The sequence below is a fragment of the Bactrocera latifrons genome, unplaced genomic scaffold, assembly GCF_001853355.1.
Source record: "Bactrocera latifrons isolate USDA-ARS-PBARC rearing strain unplaced genomic scaffold, ASM185335v1 scaffold_15, whole genome shotgun sequence".
Classification (NCBI taxonomy): Eukaryota; Metazoa; Arthropoda; class Insecta; order Diptera; family Tephritidae; genus Bactrocera; species Bactrocera latifrons.
In genome coordinates, this window is record NW_017534963.1 from 1,666,345 (window position 1) to 1,675,596 (window position 9,252).

Genomic DNA, 9,252 nt, shown 5'->3' on the forward strand with positions numbered 1-9,252 from the left:
AGTTTTCGAAACTGATTGTTTGAAGGGGTCGCTCTTTTGAAGGCGACCAACTTTCATTACAAATAAACGGGTTCCAAATTGAAACTCAATGTTAACGTGTACTGACATGTGGACCTTAATTTTTACCACACTCCTATCAACCATTTGATTTCGTTGTGTTTTCCATTCCATTTTTGCATAAGCAAATTAGCAAGATACTAAAAATCCATTTCAGTCGAAGAAGGGAGAGCGAAGAGTTATACTTACTCGACGATCTCCTAAAAGTCAGTCTTCATTAATAGTTTTATGACGACGACTTCTAATGAAAACCACACTAACTCTGAATTCAGTCGTTTAATACTTCATTGCTGAAATTCACTATTTTACACAGAAAATATTTTTGATTAAAAGACTAAATAAGTGTAGCAGTTTTTTTAAATTAAAAATAATAATTAAGAAAAAAGTCAAAGGAACGGAAATAAAAAATCCTTGATTATATAAATCTAACTATATTTCGCTTTAAACAAAGTAGACGCTGGAACAGCTGGCAGCTGCTTCCCACTTGCCGCATTGCTACTTGAATTCAATTGCTCTGACATCTGCGTGACGCATGTCTGCTGCAGACGCTGCTCGCATAGATCTGACTCGACGGAGGTTAACGGTGTTTGCATACTGACCGACTGTTTACGTTGCGTTGCCACGTCACCTTGCTGTTGTGAAGTCACCTGCAGATTTTGCAGCTGCTTTTGCTGTTGCTGTTGTTGACGTTGACGCTGCTGCTCCCTTGACAACAATTTCGGTTTCCTTATGTATTCCTTGTAGTAGAAATCGGCGAACAAGGCAAACATGAATAGATTCTGTATAAGGCCGACAAAGGATATAATCAACGGATGTTGACAATGATTGCGCACGATGGCCATCAAAAAGTGTATGAATAAATAGCCGAATTGTAGCAGTTGCAGCTGGGTTATGTGACGTTTCCACCAGAGCGCGCGTTTGACGGTCCACACGGACGTCACAAAGTAATAGCCATACATGACGGTGTGTATGAGCGCATTGATGACGCCGATCATGGTGCTGTGACTGCCTGTGGGCGCGAGATAAAGTGAAAAATATTGGAGATTAATATTTTGTTTCGCTAAATTCGCTTTTTTACTTATTAATACTATTGCAAGCTGAATTTGCAGCTTGAACATGCCACAAAATCTTATGTGTTCAAGACTTACCTGTCAAGAAGGTCGTGAACGCGTAAACAGCGAAAACCATGCCGGCGTGATGGTAAACATGCAGAAAGGTGATTTGATTGTTTTTCTTGCGCAGCACAAAGAAAATCTGCAAGTAAACAAGTTGAAAGGTATTATTGAAAAAACGAAAGAAAAAGAGCGAAGGAAACAAGAGAAACGTTAAGTTCGGCTGCACCGTAGCTATAATACTCCTCGGAGGTACATTTCTTATGACATAAATGTTATAAAATAATCTTTATCTTGATTTTGAGTGGTCAGTTTGTATGACAGCTATATGTTATAGTTGTCCGATCTGAACAATTTTTTTTTTTTTTTTTTTTTTTTTGAGATTGTACTATATTCTTGGATAATGGTATATGATAAATTTTGGGCAGATATATCCTGAAATGAAAAAGTCTTCCATACAAACACTTAATTCCGATCGTCCAGTTTATATGGCAGCTATATGCTATWGTAGTCCGATCTGAACAATTTTTTTTTATGGAGATCATACTAAATTCTTAGACAATGTAGAGAATGTATCTCATGAAATGAACAAGTTTTTCTTACAAACATTTTATTTGGATCGTTCAGTTTGTATGGCAGCTATATGATACAGTAGGTCGATCCTAACAATTTTTTCGGAGATCATACTACCATCTTAGATTTTGATCTGTGATAAATCTCGGTAAGAAATATCTCAAAAAACTAAATATTTTTCAAAACAGGGACTTAATTTTGATCGATCAGCTTGTATCACAGCTATAAGTTATAGTGATCCGATCTGAACAATTTTTTGGATAATGTTTTGTGATAAATTTCAAAAAGATATTTTGTAAAACAAAAAAGTTTTCCATACAAGAATTTTCTTGGATCAGTCAGTTTGTAAGGCAGCTATATGCTATAGTAGTTCGACATAAACATTTTTTTCGAAGATCGTACCATTGCTTTGAACAATAATCTGGTATAACTTTCGAAAAGATAACTTATCAAATAAAATAGTTTTCCATACAAGGACTTGATTTTTATCTATCGGTTTGTATGGCAGCTATATGCTATAGTGAACCGATATTGGCGATTCTGACAAATGAGCAGTTTATTGAAGAGTAAAGGACGGTACGCATATTTTCAGGTGGATAACTCCAAAACTGATGGACTAGTTCCCATATATATATAAACAGAAAGATGGGTAAAGGTAAATCGACACAGCTCGTGTACATATGCTGCTTAGGCTCTCCGACTTGTTCGACTGGGGGCTATAAACACTTTGATTTGTTCAAGATATCAAAACAAAATCTTGTTTAAGGTATAAAAACAGGAAGACGGAATGTGAAAAAGTGCAAACTAAAACAAATCTAAAGAATGCAAGCAATACATTTGTTCAGCGATATTCCATATATCCACTATACACATACGAAAACAAATAGGTTTGTGGCTATACATAAACATGCATATAAATCTATTTATATATACATACATATATACCACTTACGTTGGTGTTAGTACCTTGTCTAAAGCTAGTTGGCAGCTGCTTGCCAGACTGACCAAAATGATAAACGTTTATAGCTTGGCCTTCAGCTCTGCATATAAATACTATACAATTACACACACAAACACCTAAAGCATCTAAACCAAACCACACTTATTCCATATTCTAATATACATACATACGCACGAGCAATTTGATGCTGTCTGCGATAATGTCGATAGAAAATTGAATTTTGTTTGTTGATAGAAATCGAATTGATACTCGACATGTTTACCGTTGCTGCAATATGGTATGTACTATATAATACGCTCGGCATTCTCACCTTGAGATTTTTCTGCATTCATAAACTTAAACATAAATTTCCGGCATATGTATGTCTGTATGTATGTGTGCGCGCTTGTGCATGGTTTAGTGTCTCGAAGAAAGTTGTGCTGCAACCTTAATGAACTAATAGTTTTAATGCAGTTAACTTTTTAGTGTTGAATTGATATAAATTTGTGTAGAGATTTGTTTAACGGCTATGGCTGGCATAACATTTCAATATTTCTGAGCTGTGTTGAGCATTGTGGAACTTATTGATTGGTTGCGCTTCACATCTATTGTTGCGTTTTTACGCTTTTTGTTTTTTTCTTTTTTTTTTTTTTTTTTTTTTTTTTTTTTTTTTTTTTTTTTTTTTTTTTTTTTTTTTTTTTTTGGTAAGAGAAATAGAGGCATCCTCAGTAGATTCTCTTTATTTAAAGTTTAACAACTGCTACAGCTGCTCTCTAGTTAAATCTCTGTATAATGTATTTAATATTAAATTGGATCCTCTTGAGGATAGCTTTCAGACTACGGACAAACTCCTGCAATGGTCTCTACCGACTATTATCAAAAACACTAGGCTTTTTGTAATCACCACCTCGCTATTTAAATATCATATTTTAGTATTATACATCTCTAGTATTCGGGTGCTTGAAGTGGAAACGGGTTATTTTTGATTTTTTGATTATTTGAGTCTTTTTGAATTCAAAAGATGGAACCATTGTCACCCACAGTTATTTTAATTTTACTCTGATTGCAACAATTACCACATTGAAACTAATTCTTCCATCTCTTACCGATATCCGATTATTTCCAGATGGAAGAAAAATATAGCTAGCGAGAATTTTTAAGCGCTAAGATCATCAGAATACCAATATAATGTAATTTATTTATGGATTTTATTGTTATAGTGGTAATAAAATTGGTCATGAGCAGGGTCTTAGAGAGAAAACAGGGGCCAGGGAATGATAGTAATGAGTTTTTCGTGAAAAAATTGGCGAAATTGGAGTTGTGTCTTCAGGTTCTTCTTAAAAATTCCTCGTTCGGGAGGAGTTATCTTCATCTCTAACTATCTTTACAACTTTGCATAAATAGTTTTCTCAAGGTATTTCATCTTACGCCCAAAAATTGTCGAAATTGGACTATAACTTTTTAAGACCTCAGAGAAATATGCAGACTCCAGTGCATATGCCTGATGTTTTACTGAGGCCTTGTATTGAAATTTGGGAAGACTATTTTTGTCATTACAGCATTTTTTTGTGCTGAAAATGGGTAAATCTCCTCCTAGGCTCCATGTACCTAATAATAAAGTTTTCGAACTTTTGGTAGACTTTATACCCCATATATAATATATGTCAATATGTCAGACATCTTAACGAAATTCAAAAAAATCCCTTTAACCTATGTATTTTTCAATCTGTGAGGTTTCCTAATGAAATTCAGAGAGCACTTAGTCCTGGTGATGATATGCCGCAATACCAAGAATGGATAAAATTGGATTAAAATATTCCTTGAATTATATAAGAACTTCAAACATCCGGCTGGTTTAAATTGTATATACCGGTCAAATTGGAAGGTGAATTTTGTCAGATGTCACTAACAGTACCACCAACTTACAGAAAAAAATTTACGGATACGAAAGACACGCGAAGTATAAATTCACCTTTCAATTTGATCACAGTAGTATATGATATATATTAGTATTTCCTTAACTCCTGTGGAAGTGTAGCGCCAAAATGTGGAAGATATTTTATCAAAATTTAGTGAAAGCATAATAATATCAATCCAAGAACTGATGTTTGTTAGTCCGAGAGACCGTGAAACCGTCTTCCCGACTTCTGACTTGTACGTAGGCAGAATGTTATGAGATAAAAACACTGTTTGTATTGTTTACAGTAACTTAAAATATTTTTCTCTGTTAAAAAATGGATTAAATTCCGAACGTATTCGCGCAATTATTTTTTACAATTTTCGACGTAAATTAACTCAGCAACAGAGCATCAAGTACTTACAATTTTTGACGATGAAGCTGCATCAAAGACTAGAGTTTATCGGTGAATACGATCGAGGTCATAGATAGCTCCAAGACAAACTGTATAAAGGTCATTAATAAATAAGTTATTGTTCGAGAATCTATTGATGCTGTGCGCAAAGTGGTATTGTAAGATCGTCATGTGACTTATCGTGAGATTGGGACAACTATAGGCATATAGACATTATTTATAATTGAACTTTCGGCTGTAAAAAGAAAATATACACGTTAGCTCTCACACAATTCTTGAAAGCAACCATACTCCATCAGTTCTTTGCTAGTTGTCTTTCAAGAAATCAGAAAAGCTTACCGCCGAAGACCGATAACTCTTCACAACGATAATACAAGTTCTCACACATCGGCCGAAAAACTGCATTTTTGAGATCTCAAAACATCGATTTGAGAGTTATTCTTTATATAATTCTGACTTGACATCTACTGACTTGCTCTTTATTCCCGTTGATTATAAATAAACTAAGAGTTCAAAGTTTTTCGGCACCTGAAGAGGCGCTTAATGCGTTTAGAATAGATGTTTTAGAGATACATCGGTCGGAGTAGCAAAAGTGCTCCGAAAATTACTTCAAATGCATGAAAAAATGTATTGATCTTAATGGAGAATGTTTTGAAAAACAATAAAGGGATTTCCGATGATTCAAATTGCTCTTTGTTCTCTTATCCCGAAATATTGGCAGTCTTTTCGTATTTAAACAAACTTCAACTTTTTTTTTATATTTCTACCAATAAAAAACCATAAAACTTCATTCAATGGCATTTTGCAACAATACAGGCTCCCTTCATGCTTTAGAAGACAATATAAACATGCTATTCACTGACTTGATTTAGTATAAAAAGTACGCGAAATTGGGTTCGTCGAATTTGTTTCTACAAAAGAAGTCGTGGTGGTCACTTGAATGATGTTATATTCATAATTTAATTTTGAATTGCACTTTTCACTAAATAAAAAGCACTTGAACTTTCTCAAAAATTTGTGTGTTGTTTTTTGGAAAGATATTGGATCATTCTTATTGAAAAACGCAGTATATGGATGACTTTCACTGTCACAAAATTAAATTAAATTATTTTTTAAATTTAAATACTTAATCACTATTAAAATACCGCTTACACCAATCAATTATTCAAACTTTTAAGCCACAGAGACCATTGGCACACCCTCCACTTGTGAATGCCACTCTCTAACCAACAATTTCACACTTACACAGACACACACTCACACATACATGCTCAGTTGCATTAACCTTTCAGTGGTTGGCTTACCGTATCAAGTAAATCTAAATACTTGGTGATGTAATAGAGATAGGTAAGATAAATGACTATCCACATCCAGGGCTCGGTGTTGGTGTGGTCAATCGGTTGACATGTTAAGCTGAACTCCTTGCGCATATACGAATGCGGTACGCCCTGGTTAGAAAATGCCGGAAAGAAAAGCAAAAAAGCACAACAAGAAACAGTAAATCAATAATACATAGAAAAATGTGAGTGTAAAAGGGCCACCATTAACAAAATTAAAATCTCCACATTAAAAAGCCACAAGCATTCACAAAATATGTATATATATAGGCACGTGCACACAAGAAAGCATGTCTAGATATACTATATACTTACAACAAAAAATATAATTAAGTTGGCAAGCACTTGTATCGCATTATAGACGCGCATTATATACTTCAAGTTGAATGGTTTTCGATTCTCCATCCATTTGGGACCGTAATGCAAAACAAAGGACAAATAGGCAACAAGGCAAACGGCCACGGGCAGCGGGGAGCCCACTAACGGCAAATGTTGCACGCGTGGATCTGCAAGAACAAGGATATACGAATAGAGTTTTGAAAATGTTTAACTGTGATTGTCTTACATACCTTTGTGTTGCTCGAATACATCATGCAATAGCCGATAAATATATTTGATTATATAAGCCATATTTATTTAAAAAAATCTAAACTTAAAATTTTCTTGTGAAACACCAGAGTTCATTCACTTCTCTTTCTTCAAGGTTAAATTGTTTCACTTATATATTTTTATATAATAACCAACACGCTTTATCCACTTCTCACTGTCGTCTTGTACTTGTTATAGTGTTATAATTTTGTCTTCCAAGCCACGCTTGCATTGATCACAGGATCACTTTCGTAAAGGAAGTTGCTAAAGCGCCTGCGTATATTTATTTGCCCACATTTGACACTCAACACTAATCCACACACACTCGCGCACACGCAAATGATGAAGTACGACGGCTTAGTTGGTTGGGTAGTGAATAGTATGCCGTTATGGTGCGCGCTACTCAAGGTGTTCGCTGTCGCGTCTGTAATTGAAATGAGCTTCAAATGTGCGCCATGTAAACTTGGAATTGAACTTTTTTACAAGCTCGCACCATTCATCGGCCCCTATTCTTAGTTTTGCATAATACATTTGTTATTAAGCGATTCGTACGTTGACCGGTGCTCCGATTTGTTGTAAATTAATTAGCAGTTTTGCATATTCACGCACAGCGACGGGCATGAAATTGGACACGATTTGCATATTTCCTGATATTGGGTAATCGAAAAAGTCCTTTCGTATTTCTAATCAAATTTTTACTTATTTTTTTATATTTATACTTATCAATAATTGTTTATATTTGAACAACCTTCGATCTTGAGAATGCACCAAATTCTGGAAAACCTAAGAAAAAAAATTCGCAAAAAAAATTTCGCATTAAAAATGTATCAGTTTGTCTCTATCAGCCTAGTTTTCATGATATAGCTTTTTTATTTTTTTATTTTTTTCAGGCCATAAGGCAAGTGGAGGGTATAAACTGATAAACAAACTAATTTTCAGCGCGCCCAAATTAACTAGAATCAGTTGATAAATTTAATGAAGCAAAATATTTTTTTAATTTTGTCGAGCTGTGTAATTAATAATTTTTCAATAAGACTAATTTCGCAATTCGAAAAAAAATAATAATTCATAATTTTTGCTTATAACAGAATCTCGCGAAAAATGTAAAGGTTTTGCCTTATGCTCAGAAAGAAGTTCGTTCGACCCCATATATTGAAATGAGTAAATGCTTCCAATTATATGTTTACCACTGTATGCCATTGCCTTAGCGGAATACATTATATATTGCGCGTAGTATGAAACTACGTAAGTAGACAAAGGGTCATGTCCTCAATGCCAAACAATAAACTCTCTTTAAAATAAAGAGCCGATTGAGTTAGTGGAGAGTAATGGTGCTTTACTCAAAAAAATATTTCATTATTTTTCCAAAGTTAAATCAATTTTTAAACTTTTAGAAAGAGAATAAATGAACTAACGTATATTCCTTCGCTTTGAGGCCCTGAAAGTAATTTACCAATTATTCTATGAATATAAGCTTTGACGGTTACGAAAATTTTCCAGAAATATAATGATAATCAGTGCATTAACTTGGCATTTTTATTTCTCTTATTCTTTAATCATTCCACTTTTGTTTGCTCTTCCGCTGACGTATAGAAAATAAACCTTTGACCGATCTATGCAAATACCAATGCATTTTATGCTAGTCAGTGAGTTTTTATTGAGCTTGGGATGGCCTCGCTTTCCTTTGTGTTCAACTCTCTCTATACAGCAGTGGTGAAGGAAATAATGCTTTTAACAAATGCAAAATTTTGTTATTCTGAGATATTTAAATAGTAGAACTATTTAGGTTTACAGAAAATTTATATGACCTAAAATACTTGTTACGAATTTCCTCTTAGCGTGACAGCCTAAAAAAACCAATTTTGGAGAACTACAAAAAAATCACAGAAAAATTGTTGAAGAAAAAAATTAAGTATTTTCAAGACACACGGAATTTCTCATAGTGTTAAAAAAGGTTCACTACTGCCGCAGTGATTTCTGCCTTCTCCGTAAATGGAGCCTAAACAACAAGTAACGGAAAAATTTACAAAACTACGGAGTTTTTTAAAGTAGTTGAAATTTGCCGAAAATGTTGGTCGGTTTTAGACTGTCAGAGCAAAAACTGGTAGGCTTGTGTATTGAGAACTACATTTCTGAGTAATCACTCAATCGAATGTGAACTGTTAGGTTTTTGCGAGCAAAGTCATCCTAAGCCAAGAAGCACATTCTCACCATCAAGGGTTTGCTAAACGCCAAAATTGCCGTTTCTGAGAACGCACATTTAATTGTCGAAAAATAAATTCATCTTTCAAATAAATGTTTTGAAAATGGAGCTGAGCAAGCAGTGACTGGAT

General features: G+C 34.3%; 1 protein-coding gene across 1 annotated transcript; it reads right to left on the reverse strand.

The window, feature by feature from the left end:
• Window positions 1-318: 318 nt before the first annotated feature.
• LOC108965854 (elongation of very long chain fatty acids protein 1) lies at window positions 319-7,366 on the reverse strand. Its single transcript, XM_018928519.1, has 5 exons — window positions 6,901-7,366; window positions 6,647-6,837; window positions 6,299-6,442; window positions 1,206-1,311; window positions 319-1,066 (listed from the first exon to the last, which is right to left on the reverse strand). The coding sequence occupies exons 1-5, from the start codon at window positions 6,959-6,961 to the stop codon at window positions 483-485; spliced, it is 1,086 nt and encodes a 361-aa protein (XP_018784064.1). The 5' UTR covers window positions 6,962-7,366; the 3' UTR covers window positions 319-482.
• Between the last annotated feature and the right edge of the window lie 1,886 nt (window positions 7,367-9,252).

What these genes read in the sequence shown, in the direction of transcription:
- LOC108965854 (XM_018928519.1), bottom strand. Translation starts at nt 6,961, where the DNA reads ATGGCTTATATAATCAAATATATTTATCGGCTATTGCATGATGTATTC. An exon ending in TGTATTCGAGCAACACAAAG is followed by an intron (nt 6,838 to 6,900) that starts GTATGTAAGACA and finishes TTGTTCTTGCAG; the next exon opens with ATCCACGCGTGCAACATTTG. An exon ending in ACTTAATTATATTTTTTGTT is followed by an intron (nt 6,443 to 6,646) that starts GTAAGTATATAG and finishes TTTTCTAACCAG; the next exon opens with GGCGTACCGCATTCGTATAT.